Raw genomic sequence first — 26,701 nt, forward strand, 5'->3', positions numbered from 1 at the left:
ATCTGAAGGCACGCAGTTCGAATTCCACCAGATGCTCCGATTAACTGCTTTCTGAAAACCCATGGGAAGGTTAGCCATGGGTCGGTTCTAACTTGATGGTACACAACGACAACAACAATGGCAATGAAGTAACTGTGCAATTTTACTCCTACATTACTAGAAGGCATAACAGGTTGTTAGCAGCAAAAGCTTTAACTGGAAAGATCATCAGAAAATGAGTCAATTATCAAGCCTGAATTCAGTAAAATATAGGTTGTTGAAAACAGACAGCTTTTGGCTTTTAATGAATTAAATTTAATAAGAAATAAGTGAGTATATTTGAGTACAACCAATGTCGTATGGGAAAACTGGAAAAAAACTTTACCTACTCCTTATTTATTGACATGATTAGGCTCCAAAGACTAGGTCATTGTGTAAGCATTAAAGTTATGAGAAAACACAGGATATAAGATTATATAATGGAGAAAAACAATGTCATTGCATAACTGCCAAATCACAGAGAATCATGGCCCAGCAAAGATGACACATAATCTTAACCATCACAGTGTTACTTTCACTTTGCATCTCAAGGTGTAGTTGTTTTAATTTTGAACACTTAAGCTAGTTTAAATAAAGATAGCCTATTCTTTCTATGTTGTTGTTGTTACATTGCCCTTGAGTCAGACCACCCAGAGTTGACCCTCCTGTGAGTTTTCAGAGGCAGTAAACTGAATGGGAGGAGATTGTCCATCCTTCTTCCAAAAAGTGGCTGGTACAATCTAACAGTGTGCCTTGAGAATTGTAAGGATAGCACCTTACCAACAGGCCACCAAAGCTCTATTCCATCTATAGCTGCAGCAATTTATTTCAATTAACCTATTTATATCATTAGTTAAAAATTCCTGTAATAAAAGTTTATGCATTTCAGTTTGGGGTTTAAGGCTTCTAGAGATGATAAAGAGACTTTAAAAGTAAAGACACCCTATGGAGTAGGGGGAAGGAGAATCACCTATCTTAGAGACAATTGCACCTTAAGTAATTTTCATTTCCAAAACACACTTGACCTCTCTAGTTCCCTAACAGCCATTACTGGAGTTAGTAAACTATCATGATGGAGTTGCAGTGCAGTATCATTGGCTATTTTCTGGTTCTGAGTGCCACAATTCCTCTAAACTGCAGGCTTAAGAGGCATCTTAATCAACTATGAGTTGTATTTGAATCCTTATCTGAACAAACAGAAAAAAAATTTGTAAGTTAAAACAAAAATATCCAAACATTTCCAGATATTTCAGAATACTAAGCAAAATACAGAGTAACCTGTGAAAGCTGAAACCTGTATAAAGTGGAACTTTTTCAGAGAATAAAGAGGCAAGTATCTTTCACTAATAAAAAGTGAAAGAAAAGGGCTAAGACTACCTTTCTGCCTTTCAAAGGCAGAAAATTTTCAAAACCCAGAAAAATAAGGCATTCTCAATGTGTTCTAGCTCTCACATGATTCATTGTATTAGTTTTTCTAGGTGTACTAATGTGTTTCTAGGTGAAACATTTATTTACAAAGTGAATCTGTTTTAAAATAGCCAAGAGGGTAGTGGCAAGAAGCTGACGACAAGACAGGTTATGATTTGTTAACTGTTGAAGCAGGGGATTTCATCATAACATTCTAATTTTACATGTTTAAAATTTACTACCACAAAAGTTGTTTACACAGGAAAAAATGAAAAATATTTCAGGCAAAATTATCACAACCTACTTTAGATCTTGCTGACTATTTTTCTTCTTCCGAGGTGGTTTCTTCTTCTTCGGTTTATTTGCGTTTGCATTATTCTGCTTATTATTTACCCCAAAATGGCCAGCAGAGATGTCACTTTGCAGTAAATTGACCAACAATGGGCTTGTTAGTGTGACATCCTTATTCACAGGGAAGCCTGGATTCTGACCACAGGACATCTGATTTCCACTGGGTGCTCCACTGACTGAAAGGTGCATTGAAAGGCATCCCATGGCCTGAGAAGTGGTTTCCCGAGGCACTGTTTCCCTGCATGGCCTGTACATGGGGAGGGACCATGTTGGTTTGTTGCATGCTAACATCAGGCATCATTTGAGGCAAGCTGACATCACTGTTTGCTGTGGTAGCTGGATCACCATGCGGCTGGGCCATGTGTGGGCTAGGTCCTGGTGGCCTCAAGACTTGCCCCTGAATCCCCATAACCTGAGAAGGACTATTGTTCACAGGCCCTTGCTGGGGCAACATCTGTCCTGTAAATTGCACCATGTTTCCTTGCATGTTCGGAGTTGGTCCCCTCATTATTTGTGCTGGTCCCGGCATAACATTGGATTGGTTCTGAGTATTAAACTGCTGCTTATTCCCCTGCATCTGATTGGTCATGATCTGTTCTATCATTGGGTTCTGTTGGAGCAAAACTTGCCCCTGAGGCCCCATCATCTGATTATGTGGCGCCATCATTTGTGGGCCCTGCTGGGATAGCATCTGCTTAGGTGGGGTCATCCTTTGGGTAGAGGGTCCAAGATTTTGGTTCTGAGGGTTCACCATCATCTGGCCCTGTGGCATAAGCTGAGCCCTTGAGAGAATCATGGGGTTCTGAGGGTTCAAAGTTCCTTGTTGTTGGACCATCTGGCCCTGAGAGGGCACAATCTGCTGGTGCATGCCCATCAATTGAGATGGTGGGCCCTGTTGGGGCTGGCCTTGCATGTTGCCCAGGTTCACCTGAGGAACTCCAGAACTACCAGCCTGCTGGTTGTTCATGTTGCCATGAATTCCCATGAGGCTGGGCTGAATCATATTTGGTGGCCCGTGGGACACCTGCATCTGGTTTTGAGGAGGCCCGGATCCTTGACCACCTTTGGGGAAAAAAAAAAAGAAAGGGATGCTTTAGCAAGAAATAGTACCTTATTTGGTATTAGATGCTCAACGCACCTTAATTACAAAGACACCTAAGACATCTAAGCTAACCTACAGAAACAAATATGTTGTGCTTGATATACCTTCTATGCCTTTATTTAAACTTGGAGATGTATTTATTGCTTAAATTTTTATATTCGCAATGATCACACCAGAGAAGGGGAATCCTCTTCTTTATTACTACTACTTGGTAAATTGGTGTTTTTGTTTTTTGGTTTTTTTGTTTGTTTGTTTGGTTGTTTGTTTTTTTTTTTACTTGGTAAATTTGTTAACAGCTTTAGTTTGCTTGGCTCCACAGTCAACACTCTTGGCACCAGCAGCCAGGAAATCAAGAGATTAATTGCGATGGGGAAGTCTGTTGTTAGGGACCTCTCTAGAGTACCGAAGAGCAATGGTGTCAGTCTGGAGGTTAAGGTGCACCTGATATAGGCCATGGTCATTGCAATCACTTGCTATGCATCAGAGAGTTGGACAGTGACTAGGGAGGAGAGTAGGTGAATTGAAGGAGGAGAATTGATGCCTTTGAGCTATGGTGTTGGAAAAATTATTGAATATACGCTGGACTGCCAAGAAAATGAACAAGTTCATCCTGGAGAGGGTTAAACCAGGCTGCTCCTTGGAGGCAAAAATTCTGACGCTTCATCTGACATACTCTGGACATGTTGCAAGGAGGGATCAGTCCTTGGAGAAAGACGTCATGCTTGAGAGGGTGGAGGGACAGCACAGGAGAGGAAGACCCTCTATGAGGTGGATTGATTCAGTGACTGGGGTAATGGGGGTAGGTGTGTCAGAGACAGTGAGATTGGCACAGGATAAGGCAGGGTTTAGGGCTGTTGTACATAGGGAGGGTCGCTATGAGTTGCAGGTGACTTGATGGTACATAACAATAACAACTTGGTAAATTAAAGAAAACACCTTTACAGGTCATTAAGGTTTATAATTTTTCAGATTAAAAATATAGAAGGTAGTATTTTATTGTTTAAAAATTATTTGTTTGTGGTTACCTCAAACTAATTCAATACGTCAATTCATTGCTGTCAAATTGGAACCAACTCGTAGCTAACCCTCTGAAAGGGTCTTAGAGGCTGTGAATCACATAGGATGAGACTGTGCATCTTTCTCCCTTTAAGCAGCTGGTGAATAAAGAAAACTAAAACCACTATCAGAGAACTCAACTCCACTTTAAGGTGAACCAAGGAAACAATGTGATATATCCTTTAAGGAAAAACTAAAAAAAAAAAAAAAAAAAAGTTGTGAAGACATTAAAAAATGCTTCTTAGAAAACTAATAATTCTCAAAAGGTGTATGTGAGAAATATATCTGGACTCTGTGGTCCAAAGATGTTGTTATTGTTGTTGTTATGTGCCGTCGAGTCGTTTGCGACTCATAGCGACCCTATGTACAACAGCCCTAAACCCTGCTCTATCCTGTGCCAATCTCATTGCCTCTGACACACCTATCCCAATTACCCCAGTCACTGAATCAATCCACTTCATAGAGGGTCTTCCCCTTCTGTGTTGTCCCTCTACCCTCCCAAGCATGATGTCCCTCTCCAAGGACCTCTCCCTCCTTACAACATGTCCAAAGTATGTCAGATGAAGCCTCAGAATCCTTGCCTCCAACGAGCAGCCTGGTTTAACCCTCTCCAGGATGAATCTGTTTGTTCTCTTGGCAGTCCATGGTACATTCAATACTCTTCTCCAGCACCACAGCTCAAAGGCATCAATTCTCCTTCTATCCTCCCTAGTCACTGTCAAAGTCGCTGATGCATAACATGTGATTGCAAAGACCATGGCCTATATCAGGTCCACCTTAGTCTCCAGAGAGACACCGTTGCTCTTGAGTACTTTAGAGAGGTCCCTAACAGCAGACTTTCCCATCGCAATACTTCCTAAGGACCGATGGATGTGGTAAAAATTATTCAGTCATGATCTGAAAGTGGAGTCTCTGGTAGGAGTCGACTGACAAACAACATGTGAAAAAGCTTGGAGAGGACAATTAACAAACTGTTAAAATCTCCAGTGATCTTCCCCCATGGCAGTTTGTGGAGGATCACAGGGGACATGTTCTGTTCTCTATTATTTCTAATTTAAATATTGCCTGATGTCTTACTGCATGCTGGGTCTTTGGGATTTTCCTATGGCTATTTGCATTATCACACCTTTTTTATATAATAACCTCTGGCTTATTTTATATTTTTCACTTTTAAACTGGGACTAGAAATTGGCAGTAACAATTTCTAGGTTATGAGACTAGTAGGTAGGCAAGGGACAAACATCTCATGTTGAGACGGTATAAACTCTTTGAGAACCTCAAAGACAATCTTGTAAACTAGCCTTATAAACTATTAAACTTGAATTTCATGACTACTGTTTTAAAAACATTTTTCTCAGTGTATATACGTTAAGTTTAATAATTTACCTAATATATACAAGGCATTTTTGGTATAATGGTAATAAACAAGACAAATAAAATCCTGGTTTCCTTGAATCTTACAAACTATTTGGCAAGAGAGACAATAAATAGATAAGGAATTTTTCAGGAAGTGGTAAAACTTAGAAGAGAAATAAAGCAGGGACATTTTTCTCTGCTAGAGAAAGATGAAAAGTGAAGCTACTTTAGATAGGTAAGACAAACTGGGCAGAATCAAAACATTATAATCACATGAAAGAACCTAAAAACAGCTCTGTTAGGGTGGAGAAATTATTACTTCGTCACTATTCTAAAATATCCTTTGTTGTGGCTGTGGACTATTGAGTTTGAACAGATCCATAGCTGACCCTCCAGCAGGTTTTCAGAAGCAGTAAACTGTACAGGAGAAGACTGCCCATCTTTCTCCCACCAAGCAACTGGTGGATTCAAATCTTTGGATTAGCAGCATAATTCCTTACTACTGAGTCACAAGAGCTTCTTAAAACATTCTATATAAAATATAAATTCATGTAACTTAGGAAAGTAGTTTTTGCCTTTATAATTAAGAAAAGTCAAGTAATTGATCCTATCCTCCTTTAACTACACCTTTTAAGACAGTTATTTGTTGTTGTTGTTGTTGTTGTGTACCATAGTGTCGGAACCAACCCAGAGTTGACCCTCCATCAGCTTTTCAGAGGCATTTAATCGCATGGGGGGAGACTGCCCATCCTTTTCCTGCAGAGCATCTGGTAGCTTCAAACTGCATGCCTTCAGGATTGCAATGCAGCTTCTAGCCACTATGCCACCAAAGCTCCCTTTAAAAGGACAGAATGAAATTCTTTTTTAATGAGCTAAGGTTTTTCTAATTCCTTAGTATGAACAACTAGAGTTGAAATAACACAATCAAAAGAACTCCAAGTAGGGATGGCAGTTCAGACTATGTTTGAATCCATTTTGTACAAAATGCCTAAATAAGAAAAAAAATAATAAGATTAGCCATGTTGCGTTTAAACAAGGAGAAATTTAAAGTCTGGGCTCATATAGGTTACTACTATACAAATACTTTTAGTCATTTTGTTCCATTCTATCCTATTTCCAACATTTGTGTGTGTGTGTGTGTGTGTGTGTGTGTGTGTATCTATCTCACTGATATGACGTTCAACATAAACAAAATGAGCATATACTAGAAAGAGATTTTGAAAGCTGCACTGATCCATACATGCTGTATGCTTCTATGCCTTTATATCTATTTTGAAAGCTGCATGTGTCCAAACATGCCATATGCTTCCATGACTTTGTACCTCTAGTTTTCCTGTGCTAGAAAAGTGTTTTTGGCCGCTGCCATTGCAACTCAGAGGTAAGCAAACAATGGCTTATGAGTCCAATTTAGTGTTCAGAACATGACTATACTCATTTGTTTATGAACTGTCTATTGCCGCTTTTGTACTATAATAGCAGAATTGAGTATATGAAAACATGTATTTAACTTGTAAAGCCCTTTGAAGAACAAGTGATGGCTTTGTAGGATCCACCAGTCACTCACAGGAAAAAGATGTAGCAGTCTATTTCCATAAAAAATGATTGCTTTCCCTTAAAACTATGGTCCTTAGCTACTCTTCAGGCCTGGAGCCAAACCCTGCCCCATGGGACTCAACTTTCATCCAAATAACAGACAAGTCTAACTTCAGGGAAGAAAGGGAAAGAGTGCTATTGCACTGCAAGAATTGCAATCAACATCACAAATCAAAATGTAAACAAAATGTTGAATGGAAAACCAATTTGCTCTATAAACACTCATCTAAATGGAAATAGAAGGTAAAGGGAAAAAGAATAAAAAGATTTATAGCTTTGGAAATTTATAGGGCAGTTCTAGTTTGTCCTATAGGGTTGTTGTGAGTTGGAATCAAATCAAAGGTAGGGAGTTTGGTTTTGGCTCTTTGAAAAATTTGTTTCAATTCCCATTTTACCTTCTCGTCTTAGTTATTTCCAGATTACTGAGGCTAATTTTACCTACTTTCAGCACCTTGCTTATCACCCTGAGAGAATAAATATTTATGGATTTGAAATTAAAGAGAAGATCACACTAATGGGTAGGCTTACTAACGGGATCCCCAAGGCTATGGCCATTCAGCACTCTCTGAGCCACTCTTAGAACTGACCTCACCCCATGGCACCACTTGCAGCCAACCAATTTCTCTATAAAGCAAACAATAATAAACAGGGAGAGAGATACTCAGTCCTTAACATAATCAACCACATAAGATCCCAAAGACAGTATATATCCAGAGATAAAGATCAGAAGATAGGAATAGAGAGACCAGAAAGATGAATGTAAATAAGAATGACAAAACATGAGAGCAGGAAGAGATACAATGTGGGGCACCCTCACACCACAAAACAAAACACATATAATGGAGTAACAATCTACTCTGTAAACTTTCACTCAAATCATAATAAAAAGTTTTTTAAAAATACACTGGGGAAAAAAAGACACTGAAGGGAAAGTTCAAGACTTAATCGGTATATAATCTTGCCACTTACTTAGGATATCTATCACATAATGCTTTTACAAGTGCTGGTTTATTAAATGGCAGAAGACAAACCTGCATGCTGGACATTTTGATTTGCTTGCAGCTGAGGGGCTCCTGAATTCCCAGGGGTGGTTGCTGTGGTCGAAGGCACCTGACCTTGCATAAAGTTCGGATTGGCCTGTCCTGCTGAGAAGCCAGGTGGGAGGCGTTTAGGCATTCCTTAATAGAAAACAATGAGTAAGGCAGTTACCTAGCAAATTCATACTCTTGCTTAGATGTGGAATGAATAAGGAAGGATGAGCTGCATGAAGTCTTCACTGGCTTAGCTCTCTGTCACACTGGTAGGATCTTTAATAATAAGGTTGGGAAAGATGGTTAAAAAAATCAACACAATCTCTTACATGAGCATTGTCAAAATGAAAAAGAAATACTAAAAATTTACACTTAGAACATGCCAAGGAAAAGATGGCAATCTGCTCCCTAATTGTGATCTGAGGCCATGCCACAGCAAGGTTTTGAGGGCTCACTTTTTTCTTTAATAGAATATAACCCAAAATTCTATGTACTTTAACACAGGCATCAAATGAATACACTAATTTCTTTTATTCAAACTTATAAACGAAGAGCTGGGTCCTGTTATTAAGGATAGATAGATGATTTGCATTGATTTTGAGGAAAATGGATGATAATCTCCTCTGCAGAAAATTCCCCCTCTCCCTCTCAATATTAGTCTCTTTTGAACAGACAGTAATCTCCTGTCTATTAGAAACAGTTCATAGGAGCTGCAAGGTGAGGCTATGTTAAATTTATAATTATGCCTTACCCTCATCAAAGTTTTCTGCAATTCTGACAGGTGTGAAACTGAAAAACATATTCTAATGAAATCTTACTGTTACTTCCTTTTTTTGGAAGGCCTAATTTGAGAAAACAAATTTGTAATAACAACAATCTCAGACCCACTCATGGTTTATAACACAGCTTGATGTGGCCAGATCACCTAGGTGAGCACATCATCTGTTCTATGAAAGCATTGAGACCTGAAGCTCACTTAAAACTTTCTTGTATTAGTCCATCTATATTCTTTTATTTTTAGGGCTAAATTTTCAATGCCCTGAGACCACTTTTTATAGACAAATATGTATTTGTCTTTCTTTAGCAGTGACAAGTCCCCACTTGCATGCTTGTATTTTAAGTCAGTCAGTAATCACATTTTCAGGAGTTCAAGATGCCCAAAACAGTGAAGTTTGGAGCTGAAATATAATTGATTTTCTAAAAACTTCTTAAGATTCAAATATTAGAACCTGCATGTCAGCAAAATCAATTATAAGTGTGAAAGAAAGACTGATGAGCAACTTAATTTTCACCAGAAATCATGGGAACATGCCTTTGCTATGTTGCACTAGAGATGCAAGGGTTTTTTCTGGGTAGGCAATGGGTGTCTTTTGGTGGGGGTATGTTTATCAGATGACAGTATTATTGACACTCTATAGTCTCTACTGAAAAGCTCCAAGCACATTCATGTGCACTAGATCGATGATTAATAAGAATAAATAATAAACATGGAGATGGATAAGTTTTACTGTAATCGTTTTACCTCTCAAACATTAAGCTCCATTGCTTTTTCTTCATACAAGAGGCACCTTACAAAATAAATAAATAAATCTCCTTTAGGTATAACTAGTGGAATTCCCTCTCTAAGGAGCAGGCATTGGCATTATAAAACTACAAAAGTTAATGATTTCTGAATTTATTCCCCTTCAATATTTTAACTAAATCTAACAAATCCCATGCTTACTATTTTACGAACTAGGACAATAAAAACTGATAACTAGGAGAGTATTTTTTCCCAATAAGATGCAGTATTTATCTTACTATTTTTTCTGTATTATGTAATCTTAACGTTTTTAAACAGTTGAGCAGTTTAAGTTGTTAATAAAGTGTATATTTCTTACAGACACTTATATTTACTAGCACAAGAAGCAAGCAAAAATAATTTGGAAAACAAAATAGTCAACACCATATTAAATTTTATCTATCTTTTTATCCAGAGGGCTATTTTAAGCTTTACCAGTAAGTTGTTACATAGTGTATCAAGTTAACTAAGTTATATCAAGGGTCACCAGCATATCCACAAATTCAAATAATTACATTCTTACTTCACTTCCCTCTAGCAATTCTAAAGCTTTAAGTTCTACTAAGATCTAGTTCCAGCAAATTTACCAACACAAATAGCTTTAGTGTTCCTCACCTCCTAGGCCTGGATGTAAACTCTGTGGCCCCTGGTTTGGTGGCTGCTGCTGCTGCTGCATCACCATGAAGTTAGGTGGCACATTTCCCTGTTGAACCATAGGATTCCGACTCGGAGAGCTGACGGGCTGCTGAAATCCCTGGGGAAGTGGGTTATTTTGAGGTGGCCTTGGTCCCATCTGCTGCTGAGTTTGGTTAACCGTTGGGGAGGAGGCAGGAGATCCCTGCTGGAAGGAGGAGGGTGAGGAGGCAGGAGACTTGTTGGTGAGGTGGGGCTGCTGCAGGGGGGTGGGGACCCTGGAGGGCCCTCCCTGCAAGCTCTTCATCTGAGGAGCTGTGAACTGGCCTGGATTGTTCATCTGAGGAAAGTTTGTATGGGCTTGTGAGGCTTGCTGGCTGCCAAAGGGATATGGAGGGGGAGGGTGGGAAGGTGTTTGTAACGTGGTTAAGGATGGTCTTGCCTGGAGTTGCTGCTGCATTGGGCCAGGCAGAGGAGCCTTCTTCCATCCTTGGTTTGCAGTCATTGTGCCCAGAGAACCCTGGGCTGGAGGAGGCTGAAGGGCTCCAGAAGGCAGCTGGTTCCAGCCTGGAGGAACAGGCACCTGAGTTGGGGCTGTAAATTGGGGTCTAATTCCCTGTGGCGGTGGCTGCTGCTGATGCTGCTGTGGAGGTCTTGCCTGCAAATGTTGTTGCTGCTGCTGTTGTTGCTGTTGCTGCTGCTGCAGCTGAGGAAAATTAGCAGGGTTCATTTGTCTGTTCACAGAAACAGACTGCATTGGGTGGTGTGGAGGAGCAATAGATCCTGAGGGATGACTCTGCTGCTGTACATGGAGCCCAGAGAGGAGTGGATCCATAGAATCTGTGTAAGAAAAACAGTTAACAAAGCAGTAATTAACCTAGTTTTGGCAATTCTGCAAATAAAAGAGTAAAACTTGCTGGTTGTTGCTACTGTTCTTAGGTGCTATTGCTATAAGTGCAACTCACTGCAACTGCATATGACTAAAACTAACCCTATGGATAATCTAAGCTGTAATCTTTACAGAAGCAGACTGCTAGGTCTTTTCCCATGAGGTACTGGGTGAGTCTGAGCTACCTTTCAGTCAGCAGCTGAGTGATTCACTGTGGTATCACCATAGCAAAATAAAAAGAAATTTAAAAAAACCAAACCCTTCAACTACTGATGTTGAGTAGATTTTAAATCATAGCAACTCTAGTTTCCCAAAATATGTTAGCAACACTCAACAAAACATGAGAATTTCCTATGTGCCAAGAAATGTGGAGATAACAGAAAGATGAATCCTGACTCATAAGAAATTATAATTAAATGCTGGATATAAGAACTAAACATAAAATGTCGAGAGTGACATTTTTCTAAGACTTATTCAGGAGAACTATGTTAACTAGTGTTTTAAGAAAAACAAAACTGTAGTCAACTATATTTGAGAACCACTGGATCTAACAATCTAAAACCAGTTTCCTCACTGTAGAACTCTAAGTTTTATAATATGTTTAATAATGAATCTCCAGAAGACAGATTATACCACATTTGCCAAATTTATTTGACTACAAAATTCTCTAATGGAGTATTTTATGGAATAAATATGTGAAGTTATACATTTTAGGGAATGTTAGGAATAGAACTAACCAATTCTCACAAGGAAAGGATGACTTTCAGTTTAAAGAAATCAGAGCAGAATTTTTTAAGAAGATAATATTTGATTAGGGAAGTTGGGAATACGGCATCAGAGACAGCTGAATTTTGTAATGGTCCCTTAATGGGGAGTTAGTCTCTGTGGCCTTAAAGACTAGAGATTATTACCTGACTGAGAAGCAGGGCGGGGAGTCCTCGGTTGCAGCTCTGGATTGGGTCCTGGTGCCATCATGGAAGATGACACATGTCCACCCTGGGGCATCATAACAGTGGCAGGGCTGGTCATCCTTATTAATCCTAGGAAGAAAACAACATATATAGAGTACCTGAACTTGACACACTTTTTTGCTCTAACTGAAATATTTCAAGAATATGTATGAAAAGGTAAGGAAAAATTATACTCATCCAGCTGGTTTAAACATAGATATTTTGGCCATATCTCTTTCAAATGCACATACAGAAACAATAGAAGCTCCCTAACTCCTTCCCAATGCCATTCCATTTCTTCCCTCCTATAATTGGGTTTACAAATCCTCTTCAACATCTCTACATAAATGATGACAATTTTTTCTGAACACTTTTAATCACTGTAAAAGTAGGATCACACTATATGTGTTTCCTTCTTTACTTACTATTTTTTGGGTCTCATCTAGTTACACAAGTAGTTCATTTATCTGGATTGCTCTAACAGTACACTATTATACAGAACCAAAAAGCCATTATCCTGCTGATGAATAATAATCCTGTCCCTGTCAACTTTTCACTCTTAAAATTTTGCAATGTCATATATTTGTCATGTAGTTTTGTCGATATATGTGAAAGCATCATTAGTCTATATGCTTAAAATTGCGAGGTTTTAGCTGACTGACATTGACTCAGTTCAGACTTGTGATGTGTTCCTCAGTGTTGTTAATGCTCTGGAAGGAGACTTCCAGGCCTTTCTTCTGAGGCTCCTCTGGTGGAACTAAACTAACAAATTTTCAGTTAACAACCAAGTATGGCTTGTATCATCTAGGGACTCCTTATAAAGCACTGTTGTTAAGTGCCATAGAGTCAGCATGACTCATAGGAACTCTAAGAACAAAAGATGTAAACCTTGTAGCCTGCACCATTTTCTTCAACTCTAACATACTTGAGGCCAATGCTGTAATCCCTGTGTCAACTGATCTCATTCACTGACCTCCTTCACTTACCCATCACCTTTCCAAGCATAATGACCATTTCCAATAACCTTCCTGACAATATCCCCAAAGTACGTGAGATGAAGCTTTACATCCTTGCCTCCAAGGAGCATACAGGCTGCATTTTCCCCAATATCTATCTGTTCCTTCTTTTTATCCTCCATGGGGCCTTCAGTACTCATCAATACCGCAAGTAAAAGGCATTGATTTGTTTTCTGTCTTCGTTACTCATTGTCTACCTCTTAGGTGCACAGCAAGTGATTGAAAAGACTCATCTAAGTCTTTTAACATCATTGCTCCTTAGTATTTTGGAGAGGACCTTGACAGTAGACTTTCCCAACACAACATTTCAACACTCTTGGCAAGAAGAGTTAGGATATCAAAAGATGAATTCCTCTTCATAAAGTCGACTGTCAGGGACTTCTCTAGAGTGCTAAGGAGCAACAATATCAGTCCAGAGACTAAGGAGTACCTAATCCAGGTCATAGTCTTCTCAATTACTTGCTTTGTACCTTAGAGTTGGATAATGATTAAGGAAGAAGAATAGATGCCTTTGAATTGTGGTGCTGGATAAAAGCATTGTACATATACCATGGACTGACAAGAGAACAAATAGGTCTACGCTGGAGAGGGCAAAATTGGGTTAAAAATCCTTAAAGGGAAGGATTTTTAAACACTTTCATACTTTGGGTATGTTTCCAGAAGAGGTAGACCTTGGACAAGATGGATTGATAACAGTGACTGTAGCAATGGGGTCAGCTGTATCAGAGACTGTGAAAATGGCTCAGATAGAGCAGGGTTCAGAGCTACTGTTCATAGGGCCACTATGAGTTGTAGTCAACCCCACAGCACATAAAAAGTACCAAGGTTGCTGACTGTGGATCCAAGTAAGATGAAACTACTGATAACTAAAACTTTTTCTTCATCTATCATGTTGCTGCCTATTGGTCCACTGGTGAGGGTTTTTATCATCTTGATGTTGAGATGGAACTAATTTTGAAGAATGTAGGTTGTTTTTTTTGTTGTTGTTGTTTTTTCCTAGAATGTAGTTTTTTATCTTCTGCAGCAATCATTTAAAATCCTCTTTACAGTAAGGCTCTGTCATCTGCACAAACCAGGCTGTTGATGAGTCTTCTTCTGATTCTGATGCCATATTCCTCTTCAAAAAGTCTGGCTTGTGGAATTATTTGCTCACCATACAGACTGGATATGGAGAAAAAGATGTAACTCTGACATACACCTTTCTTGATTTTAAACTATGCAGTGTTCCCTTGCTCTGTTCAGAAAACTACTTTGTGGTCTAAGCATAGGTTTCACAGGTACATAATTAAGAATTCTGGAATTCTCATTCTTCTGACTATTAACCATAATTTGTTATGATCTAAAAAGTCAAATATCTTTGCACAGTCAATAAAATACAAATAGAGATTCTTCTCATATTCTCTGATTTTGCCAAGATCTATCTAGCATAGGGAATGATATTCCTGGTGCCAAAGCCTCCTCAAAACACATCTTGAAACTCTGAAGTTCCCTGTCAATGTACTGCTCCAATAATTTTTTATGATCTTCAGTAATATTTTGCTTACATTGTGACATCGATAATTTGTTCAATAATTTCTACATTCTGTTGGATCACTTTTCTTGAAAATGAGAACAAATATGGATCTCTTCCATTTACTTGCCCAAGCAGCCATTTTCCAAATTTCCTAGCAGAAGCTGATGATTTACAGGGATACTTCTGTTAGTTAAAATATGTAAATAGTCTCCCACTGATTCCCGAGGCTTTATTTTTTGCCAACGCCTTCAATGCTGCTTGAACATCTTTATTATCATTGGTTCTTTTCCATATGCTACTTTCTGAAATGTTTCAGTGTCAATCAATTCTTTCTTGTACAAGGACTGTGTGTGTTCCCTCCATTTTCTTTTGATGCTTCCTTGATCATTGAACATTTTCCCCAGCACCTCTCAGTATTCCAACCAGAGGTTTGAATTTGTTTTTCAATTCTCTTTCTCAGCTTAAGAAATATCAAGAGAATTCCTCTCTTTTTATTCTTCAACTCCATCTCTTTGCAAATATTGTTTTTATAGTTTGCTTTGCCTTCTTGAGATGCCCTTGGAAATCTTCTGTCCCTCTCTTTTACTTCAGTATCTCTTATCTTTGTTTTGGCTTCTCAATGCAATTTTGAGTCTCTTCTGAGATCCATTATGCATCTGAATAATTATAACACCAAGGTCAAGAAACGGAACAATGGAGCAATCTAAAGCTTCTTATTAAGTCTCCTAGAATGGTTAAAATATTCAGTTGCTAATTAAAATCTTGGTGGTTCTAAACTATTTGGTGCCTGGCAGTCTGCTTCCATAATGGCTATAGCCTAGAAAACTCTAGGGACCAGAAAAGCTATTTTGGGCTTTTCTTTCTCTCCTGCCTTTGTAATGATCTTTTGCCTTCTTCATGGATGAAATTCCTGATGTTACCCCATAATTCATGTTGTCTTCAATCATTAGTGTTCACTTTTTCAAACCTGTTCTTGAGAAATTTCTAAATTCAGTTGGGATATACTCAAGGTTGTATTTTGTTTCCTGTGAACTGGTTGGTTTTCTTTTAAATTTATTTTGTTTCTTTCTTGTGAACTTGTTTTAATTATCATTAGCCTGAATTTGACTGTGTACAAGAGTAATTGATAGTCTTTTCCATAGTCAGCCCCTGGCCTGGTTTTGACTACTGAAATGGAGCTTCTTTAATGATTCTTTAGGCAGATAAGAGTCAATCTGACTCTTATGCAGTCCTTCAGGTTAAGTTTATGTGTATAGTCGCCATCTGTTGTTTCTTAAAAAAGTTATTTGTGATAAAGAAATCACTGAATATACAAAATTCAATTAATCTCCAGTCTAATTTCTGTCACCATCTGTAATTTCTAACTCCCATTCCTTCCCCCTTTGTCCCCAACTTTTGCATTCTCATCAACAATTATTATTATAGCATCTTAATTACACGTTTGGTCAATTTTGGACTGCAAAAGTTGATAGAATTCCTCAATTTCTTCATCTTTGGCTTTAGCTGTTGGTGTGCATATTTGAATTAACAGGACTGCCTTGGATGCATACAGATAGTATCCTTCCAATCACAGAATTGTACTTCAGGATGATCTTGAAACAATCTTTTTAACTATGAATGCAACACCATTATTCCTAAATTTCTCATTCCTGGCATAGAAGATCATATGAAAGTCTGATTCATAGTGGTCAATGCCAGACCGTATCAGCTCACTAATGCCTCAAATAGTAATATTTACACATTCCGTTTAATTTTTTTTTTACAATTTCCAGGCTTCCCATATATATTTTGTACATTCCATGTTCCAATTATTAATGGATGTTTGCAATTGTTACTCCTCATATTTGAAAGACTTCCAATCTGGACTCTACCTCTAATAGTAAATCTACCCAGGTTCCTCTACGGTTCCTATTGTTTTCGAAGGCCTGTTATTTCAGAAGTAAATACGCAATCTTGTTGCATATTCTTAAGCTGAGAGCTCCGCTGAAACCTCTCCACTGTGAGTGTCTCTGCTGGCATTTGAAACACCAGTGGCACAGCTTTTAACATCACAGTGACCCATAAAGTACCCCAGTACAGCAAACAGACATATCATTGTACTCATAAGTTAATTACTAAGGAAGAACTCTTAAGCTCTGAGTAGCAACATGCAAACTCCGCCAACAGAACAAACTGATAGGTGTTAAGATAGAAAAACGAGATGAAGGCAAGAGAGAAAAAGAAAGAAGCTGGTCCCAAGAAACGAAGAGGCCTTTATTTCATGGTCTGAGTGGGATGCAAGTGACTGAGCGAGGAGAAGGTCAAAATGGAGTATGGACAGTCAGGCACAGTTCCTTTTCAAAAGAGTTTTAGGGAGGACTACGGAATTACTTGCTATGCATCAGAAAGCTGGACAATGACTAGGGATGATAGAAGGAGAATTGATGCCTTTGAGATGTGGTGCTGGAGAAGAGTACTGAATATACCATGGACTGCTAAGAAAACAAACAGGTTTGTCCTGGAGAGAGTGAAGCCAGGCTGCTCTATGGAGGCAAGGATTCTGAAGCTTCGTCTGACATATTTTGGACATGTTGAAAGGAGGGACCTGTCCTTGGATAGGGATGTCATGATTGAGAGGGTAGAGGGACAGTGTAAGAGAGGAAGACCATTGATGAGAAGGACTGATTTAGCATCTGGGGGAGTGGGGGTAGGTGTGTCAGAGATAATAAGACTGGCACAGCATATAGCAGGATTTAGGGCTGTTGTACATAGGGTCCTTAGGCACATAACAACAACAACAACAGGGAAGATGATATTTTGATTGGAATCTGGGGTGGGGGTCCTGTTAATTAACTTGGGTATAGGCTTTTGTGATCAGGCCCAGAGCCTTAATAGACATTATCAGGTTTCTTCAAAGAGTGATCAGCCTGGGGGCAACTGCAACATTCTTCCTATAGGTGTACCTCTAATAGCAAACCAAAATAACAATCAAGTATACAAATACGGCACAGGAAAGCCCTCTCTGGGCCCAGCTGTCTCCTGGGGTCTTTCAGCTGAGGTCTGCAACTAGTGTGACTAGGGCTGGCTTCAAATGGTTCCTGAGGCCTTCTGGCTGCAGCCTGTGTCTCTCTCCGTACAACAAACTGACAGATAGTGTACCTCTAAGACTAAACCAAAGAAATAATCAGGTATTCAAATATCATGGTGCCTCTTCCTATGATGGAAGCTCTAATGTAAATCTCACCTTTGAAGCTATGGTGTTATATACTAGTGTAGTAATATCAGAAGCTTCAGCTGATGCTTTTGCTAATATACAAAACTGTGATGTCAAATTCTTGTGAGTATGTCAATATTTGATATAGGCTTGTGTGTAGACTTTCACAAGGTTGCACCAAGAAAATGATACAGATCTTCCTCAATTAATATGGTTTTGAGGGTCCATGGTGAAGTTTTATCAATAAATCTTGATGTGTATCAAGACCCTTAAGGCACTGATAGGATAATATTAATAAATTCAGGATTATTCAAACACGTGGTATAATTGTAAAATGGATACTAGGTGCCTCCAGGTTGGACTTAGCTAATTAGTTGGAATTAGCAGGTTGGACAGCTAATCAATATTTGCTTTGCCCTAGAATCATGCTTCCATTTATTTATTGTCATTGGGTAAAGTACTTTAAGCTGTCTGTTTTCCAAGAGAGGAAATGCATTTTTCACTGAATTAGCATTTGTCTTTTCTTAGTTATATATAAACTGTGCCCCAACTTGGGTGGTAACTAGAAATTCTATGTAAGAATCCTAAAGCTGTATTTTTCTCAGTCATATGCAAACTGTACCTTAAACAGTGTTGTTTACAGGAATGCATCTCTCCTGAATTAGGATTTATTTTTGGAAACTGTTTCTCTCAATCATATGTAAACTGCTCCTTTTCTGTATAAGCATTTACCTTTTTAAAAAAACGACTTTTCTCAGTCATATGTAAACTGTACCTTAAGCTGTCTTTTTATCAAGGAGGAAATGCACCTTTTCTGGATTAGCATTTACCTTTTGAGACTTTTTCTTAGTCATATGTAAACTACATCCTAAGTTTTCTGTTTAAAAGTAACTATATATAGACTGTTCTTTTGAAAGTAAAAATCCTGTAGTTTTACTAGTGATAGTAAAATGTGAAGCAGATTAATACCTAAACCCAAGTATAAATCAATAATCATCATTAGATCAGGAGGCAGTTTTTGAGAATTCTCTGCTTTCCCAGATCTGTAATAAAATGCTGTGGATTTGCAATCTTCTGTCTTATTGCCAAGTGACTACAAAAAAACAAACACCCTTGTGTTCAGCATATACTGAATTGTGCATCTGCCTCATTAGAGTGAGAAAAGTCCCTTTTAAAGTATTAAAACATTAAGTCTATTCAATTTTCTAAATATTGTCAAACTGCTCCTAAAATGGTTACTGCTACTGAGTCCTCAAGATGATAAACTCGGTAATCCCATGTCCCTATGAGCAGAACTGCCCTGTAAGATTTTCTAGGCTGTACTTTTTATTTGAAGCAGGTCACCCAGGTCTGTCTTTTATTTTTAATCTTTTTTTTTATTATTTTATTTTACTATTTGTGTGTACCGTCAAATCAGATCTGACTGGTACAGGAGGAGATTGTCCCTCCCTCCCCGGCAGAGCATCTGGTGGATTCGAACCATGTGCCTCAGGTCTTTCTTCCTCAGAGCCACTGGGTGAGTCTGAACTGCCAAGCTTGTAACTATTAGGGCTCCTTCTCAAAGTAGTAATACTAATTTATACTACAACTAGCAGTTTGAGAACTCCTCTTATATCATTTATTTCTAATTTCTCACACTATTATATCTACTTCTTGATACTGTTATACTTCCTAGGATTGAGAATCTACAAGTCTATAAAATTAGGCTGTAATTATCTCCTCTTTTCCTGTCATTTGATTTTTTAATGATCAGAATTAACAGAAAGTATCTTTTTTTCCTATGCACTGGAGGAAAATAGTATCTATGCTTTAACCAAAACTCATCTGAACAACCATGTAAGGCCTGTAGGCTATTTTAATTGATTTATATGGGACCTTCTTCCTGTTGTTATGTACCGTCAAGTTGAGTACAACTCAGAGCAACCCCATGAACAACAGATAAGAATCCTGTCCTATCCTGTATTACTGATATCCTTGAGCACATCACTGCAGTAACCATGTCAATCCACCTCACTGGGGGTCTTTCTGTCTCTCCCAGACCTCCACCTTCCAGCCTAAAAATATGTGAGCCAAAACCTTGCCATCTCTCCCTCCATGGACTGCTCTGGCTGCAGTTTTCCTAGTAACTATTAGATTTTTTTACAATCTATGAGATATTCCCTGGCGTACACCCTTCCCAATTTTGAACCATACAGTGTTTTCTTGCTCTGTTCTGACGACTGCCCCCTGGTCTAAGTGTAGGTTTCGCATTAGCACAATTAAGTGTTCCCATTAGCACAATCAAGGGATTCCCATTCTTCTCAGCTTAGCCACAGTTTGTTGTGATCCACACAGTCAAATGCCTTTGCATAATCAATGAAACACAGACATTCTTCCGGTACTCCTTGCTTTCATCCAAGATCCATATAACATTAGCTACAATATCGCTAGTACCACGACCCCTTCTAAACCCAGCCTGCACTTCTGGTGGTTCTCAGTTGATGTACTGTTCCAGTCGTTTTTGGATAATCTTCAGCAGAATCTTGCTTGCATGTAATATTAGTGATATTGTTCTATAATTTCCACACTCTGTGGGATCACCTTTCTTAGGAATGGGAACAAATATAGATCTCTTCCAGTCAGTTGGCCAAGTAAGTGGTTGTTCTCCAGATTTCTTGGCACAACTTGGTGAGCACATCTAATGCAGCATCTGTTAGTTAAAATATGTCAATTGGTATACCATCAATTCCTTATGCCTTATTTTTAGCCAATTCTTTCAGAGCAGTTTGAATTTCTTCCTTCATCACCACAGGCTCTTGCTCATATGTTGTTTCATTAAATTCTTCTGTGTCTGCCAATTCCTTTTGGTATGATGACTCTGTATACTCTTTATTTTCTTTTAATACTTGCAGAATCATTTAATATTCTGCCAAAAGCATCCGTAAGTATTGCAACTTAAGGCTGGATTTTCTTCTTCAGTTTCTTGAGCTTAAGAAATGATGAGAGAGTTCGGCCCCTTTGATTTTCTGACTCCAGCTCTTTGCACATTTCATTATAATACTTTACTTTGTCTTGCCACACTGTCTTTTGAAATCTTCTCTTCAGCTCCTTCATGTCTTGATTTCTTCCCTCTGCTTTGGCTTCTTGGCATTTAGTGCAATATTCAGTCTCTTCTGTCGTCCATTTTGGTCTTTTCTTGCTCCTCTGTCTTTGCAATGACCTTTTGCACCCTTCCTGGATGATATTCTTGATATCCTCCCATAACTCATCTGGTCTTCACTCATTAGTATTGAAGGCCTCAAACCTATTCCTGGGATGGTTCTGAAATTCAGGTGAAATAGACTCAAGGTCATATTTTGGTTCCCATGGACTTGATTTCACTTTCCTTAGCTTCAGCTTAAACTTGCCTATGAGTAGTTGGTGATCTGTTCCACAATCAGCACCCGGCCTAGTTTTCACAGCTGATACTGAGCTTCTCCAGTGGTTCTTTCCACAGATGTAATTTGATTCCTATGCATACCATCAGGTGAAATCCATGTGTACAGTCTGCTTGTAAAATATATTTGCAATGAATAAATGATGGATTGTGCAAAATTCTATCAACAATCTGCATTATGCAGATGACATAACCCTGTTTGCTGAAACTGAGGAGGACCTGAAGCACTTGTTGTGGAAAATCAGGGACTGCAGCCTTCAATATGGATTGAAGCTCAATATCAAGAAAACAAAGATTCTCACCACTGGGCCAAATGGCAGCATCATGATGGATGGTGAAGAGACTGAGACTGAGACTGTTCACAGTTTCAGTTTGCTTGGCTCCAGAATCAATGCTCTTGGCACCAGCAGCCAGGAGATTAAATGATGTATTGCGATGAGAAAGTCTGTGGTTAGAGATCGTTCTATAGTGCTGAAGAGCAATGATGTCAGTCTGGAGACTAAGGTGTGCCTGATACAGGCCATGGTCTTTGCAATCACTTGCTATCAATCAGAAAGCTGGACAATGACTAGGGATGATGAAAGGAAAATTGATGCCTTTGAGCTGTGGCGCTGGAGAAGAGTATTGAATATACCATGGACTGCTAAGAAAACAAATAGGTTTGTCCTGGAGAGAGTGAAACCAGGCTACTCCTTGGAGGCAAGGATTCTGAAGCTTCGTCTGACCTACTTTGGACATGTTGCAAGGAGGGACCGGTCCTTGGAGAGGGACATATGTTTGGGAGGATGGAGGGATAGCGCAGGAGAGGAAGACCCTCAATGAGATGGACTGATTCAGTGACTGGGGTAATGGGGGTAGCTGTGTCAGAGACAAGTGAGATTGGCACAGGATAGGGTAGGGTTTAGGGCTGTTATACATAAGGTTGCTATGAGTTGCAGGCGACTCGATGGTACTTAACAACAATGAGATTTTCAGTGCTCTTATCCAATACCACAATTCAAAGGCATCAATCCTTCTTCTGTTATCCTTATTCAGTGTCCAAATACACAGCAAGTAACTGAAAAGACCGTGGCCTGAATCAGGCACATCTTAAGTCTTTAAACTGACATCATCATTCTTGAGTATTTTGGACAAGTCCCTGACAATGGATTTGCCCAAAGCAATGTGTCTCCTGATTGGTTCCAGACTGCTAGTAACAAGGGTGTTGCCTGTGGATGCAAGTAAAACAAAATCATTGATAATTTTCATCTTTTTTTCCATCTATCATGATGCTGCCTATTAGCCTAATGGAAAAGATCTTTGTTTTCTTAATATTGAGATTAATCTATATTGTAGGCTGTGATCTTTGATCTTCTGTAGCAAGCATTTCTTCATTTTCAACAAACAAGATTGTGTCTTCTGTGTAACACACTTTGTTGATGAGTATTCCTGATTCATTTTTTTTTTTTAGATTCTTTTTTTAAAATGTATTTCATTATTTTTGTGTGCGTGTACTGTCAAATCAGATCTGACTGGTACAGGAGGAGATTGCCCCTCCTTTCCCGGCAGAGCCTCTGGTGGATTTGAACCATGCACCTCTGGGATTGTAGTTGCAGCTTCTTGCCACTAGGCTACCAGAGCTCCCCAGAGTATTCCTGATTCTGATGCCACAATCTTCTTCATAGAGTCCAGTTTCATAAACTATTTGCTCAGCATATAGATTGAATTGGTATGGAGAAAGGATACAACCCTAAAACACACCCTCTATGATTTTAAACCATGACGTGTTTCCCTGTTCCATTCAGACAATAGCTTCTTGATTTAGGTGTAAATTTCATAAGCATTCTGGGATTCTCATTTTTCTGAATGTTAGACATGGTTTGTTATGATTCATACAGTCCAATGCCTCTGCATAGTCAAGAAAACCCCCAGACATTCTTCTGGTATTCTGTGCACTCAACCAGGATCCTTCTGACATCAGCAATGACATCCCTGTTGCGATAGTCTCCCCTAACTAGCTTGAACTTCTGGCAGTTCCCTGTCAATTTATAATTCCAGTCATTTTTAGATGATCTTCAGCAATATTTTATTTGCATGTGAGATTAATTATATTGTTCAATAATTTACACATTGTTGGGTCACCTTTCTTGGAAACAAATATGGACCTCTTCCAGTAAGTCAGCTGGCAGCTGTCCTCCAAGTTTCCCAAGGATATGGGTCAGCATGTCCAGAGTTCCATTTGTTAAGTGAAACATGTCCATCAGTATCCCGTATTTCAGGGTCTTATTTTTTTTTTGGCAGTGTCTTCAATACAGCTTGAACTTCCTTTGTTACAACTGGCTCTTGCTCACATGGTACTTCCTGGAATTTTTCAGTGTCAACCAATGTTTTTTTAAAAAAAAATAATTTTAATGAACATTTACAGAGATTTTGGATTTCCATTCATTCATTGCTGTACTTCTCTCCCCACCCAGCCCTCCCCCTCACAACCAATGCTTTTTGTACATTGATTCTGTGTATTTTTTGCATCTTCTTCTCCCCCCTCCTTCCATCTTCTTTTAATGCTTCCTAGGTAATTCAGCATTTTGCACTTTTCAATTCTCAGTGCTGAAACTCGAAGTTTGAATTTGTTTTTCGGTTCTTTTGGCTTGAGAAATGCTGAATAAGTTCTTTCTTTATTCTTACTCCAACTCGTCACACATTTTGTTATTATACTTTACTTTGTCTTCTTGTGCTACCCTTTGAAATCTTCTCTTCAGTTCTTGTACTTCAGTATCTCTTCCCTTCATGTTGGTTTCACAATACTTTAATGTAATTTTCATAGTTTCTTCTGATATCCATTTTTGTTTTTTGCTTTCTCCTCTGCCTTTATAATCAACTTTTGCTCTTTCATGTGATATAAATTTCTCACTGGTTACAGATTTTTCAAACTTTCTGTCTTAAGTCAGTTTAAAAATTTATGTTTTCCAGAAAACTTAATTCTGCAGTTTCGAAATTCCATAAACCTAAGTTACTCATGAACTTAATACCCTTCTATTTTTTTATTTAAATAAGCTCACAAAACAATGCACTCTTTTAAAGTACACGTTTCCTTCTTTTAATATTGTCTTTTCTTTACTAGTCTGTCTTTCCAGGTTCATTACCTTTCATTATCTTGCCAGAGAAACAACTTTGGTTTTGCTGTTGTCTATATTCTATAGCTCCTTTGATTGTCTGCTTTCATCTTTTACTCTTTATTTTTTTTAATCTTTTACTCTGCTATTGTTTTCTCAATTTTTAAATCAGATACTTAACACATTAATTTTCAGCTAATATTGTTCTCTAGTATAAATACATAAGGACTTAAATTTTCTTTTAAATACTGTATGATGTGTTTATTCTTTGGAGAAATGTCTATTCAACTCCTTTGCTCATTTTTTTAAGTATACATTTTGCCCTTTTCTTGTTAAATTTTTAAAGAACAGGTTTCCTCTGCTGACAGCAGTATCCCTATGAAAACTTTCTCTAAAAAAAAAATTTAAACTATCTGTATCATCCTGCATTCTCCTTATGTAAGCCAAAATTGTATAAACTTCAGAAGAAATTACTATTCATGTATGTAGGAAAAATTTTTGAGCATTTTTTTTAGAGACCCTTCAAATAATCTATAAAATAATATCAAATAGTACACTAATCTAAAACAGGTTTTGGGGCCTTGGGACCTAGTCTAGGGAAATATAACAAGATAAACTGGCATAACAAAGTCCACAAAGACAGTATTTTACATCCTACTTTGGTGATTAGCAACTGCTGGCTCCAAAGGTTTTGAGCAGCCACCTTAAGGTGCTCAGATGGGCCTCTTCCTGTCTGGAACCAAGAGGAAACAAAAGCAGAGATGTATAGAAACAGTCCAAAGGACTAAGGTACCTCTCAAATGTCAACTTCCACAACCTTGAGACCAAAGAATTAGATGTTGTATGACTACTGTTGTTGACCATTCTAAAAGTATATCACTATAAAAGATACTGGATAGATAAGGGAGAATGTGGAACAAAATAAAAAAGTCACGCTTATCTGGACCCTCTGAGGCTATGGTCCTTAGTTATACTACCTATTCAGACAAAACTTAGCCCCTTTCTACCCCAACTCACTCCCTACCCTCCATCACTCAACTCTCAGCCAAACAACAAACAAATCTGTAAAAGTGACCATTAACACTAAGAAGGACTCATTCCTTACAAAAATCATCCATGTAAGGTAAAAAATCAGCTTTTGCCCAAGGATAAGCCCAGAAAGCAGGAAGAGGTAGAACAGAAGGGTTAAAAAAAAAATAAGAATAACAGGGTAGAATTGGGAATGTTCAATTATATTGTAGGTATTGTAGTTAATGTTATAAAACAAAGCATGAGCAAATAGTTGAATGGAAAATGAATTTGCTTTGTATACTATTATTCAAATCACAAATTTAGGCACAGCTGAAAGCTATGGTGACCTGATGCTGAAACACTGAGTGTAGTTCCCAAGAAAGGAGTTGGGTGTTGCTGTTCTTTCACTACTGTATGCTACTTGGCTAGGCTCTTCTCACTCTGCTTCTGGCTTGGCTCTGGCTCTTCTAGTAGTGGCAAGAGTGCTGCTTAAAATCTCTCATAAAGCTGCCTTAACACTATACCAAACACTCAGACTTCTGTGAGGAACTACCACCTACTGAATCCCTACTATGTACAAGATAGAAGGCAAGGGTTTTTATATATTATATGCTCCTCCACATCAGCCCAACAATACAGGTCTGACATAGAACATGAACTCAGGAAATGTTTACGTGTGTGTGTGTGTGTGTGTGTGTGTACCATCAAATCAGATCTGACTGGTACAGGAGGAGATTGTCCCTCCTTCCCAGGCAGAGCATCTAGTGGATTCGAACCGTGCGCCTCAGGGATTGCAGTGCAGCTTCTTGCCACTAGGCCACCAGAGCTCCCCTAGGAAATGTTTACTTTTAAGTATAATGTTTTTGCTAACATTATCTAATGGTACAAATTGAATAAATTATTTGTTGAAGAAGTATAGTAAGCTTGAACTAGTAAACTGTAGTACTAAGATTCAAACCTACCTCTATCCACTTCTACATAATCTTGTGGTTTATAACATTTGAGAAGAGCAGTTTTTAAACTGAGTTCTTCTCTTTTGCTGTTTAAGAATTCTTGGTGGCACAATGCTTAAAGACCTTGACTAGGGTTCAAGTCACTCCACAGCGAAAGATGAGGCAGCCTACTTTATAAAGATTTATAAACTTGGAAACCCTACTAGCAGTTCTACTCTCTCCTACAGGGTCACTATGAATTAGCATCACCTTGAAGGCAGAAGATGAAGAAGGAAGTGGAGATTATACCATGCTTCTTCAAGAACCTCTAGAGTAGGTGGAGAGGGAAATAATTTAGTATAGTCAAGCAATTATTCTTCTTCAACTGGAGTTTTTTCCCCCTCCCTATTTTATTTAAATAAATAGTTCTACAAGTTGATGTTAGGGACCTCTGGTGGCTTAGTGGTAAGGACTTGCACTGCCAACACAAAGGCACATGGTTTGAATCCACCTGCGGCTCCACAGAATATAGACTGACAATCTCCTGTGCAATTCATTGCCTCTGAAAAGCTGATGCAGGGT

At 38.5% G+C, this 26,701-nt stretch overlaps 1 protein-coding gene across 1 annotated transcript in view; it reads right to left on the reverse strand.

Annotated features, from left to right (window-relative positions):
- NCOA6 (nuclear receptor coactivator 6) overlaps positions 1-26,701 on the reverse strand; it is a 65,606-nt gene that overhangs the window by 23,688 nt on the left and 15,217 nt on the right. Inside the window, 5 exon segments of the mRNA XM_006903660.1 lie at positions 1,730-1,950; positions 1,952-2,838; positions 7,915-8,061; positions 10,091-10,948; positions 11,909-12,037. Coding sequence (XP_006903722.1) covers positions 1,730-1,950; positions 1,952-2,838; positions 7,915-8,061; positions 10,091-10,948; positions 11,909-12,037 — 2,242 coding nt within the window.

This window comes from Elephantulus edwardii, unplaced genomic scaffold (assembly GCF_000299155.1).
Source record: "Elephantulus edwardii isolate Elephantulus edwardi_28Jun2011 unplaced genomic scaffold, EleEdw1.0 scaffold00015, whole genome shotgun sequence".
NCBI classification, from domain to species: domain Eukaryota; kingdom Metazoa; phylum Chordata; class Mammalia; order Macroscelidea; family Macroscelididae; genus Elephantulus; species Elephantulus edwardii.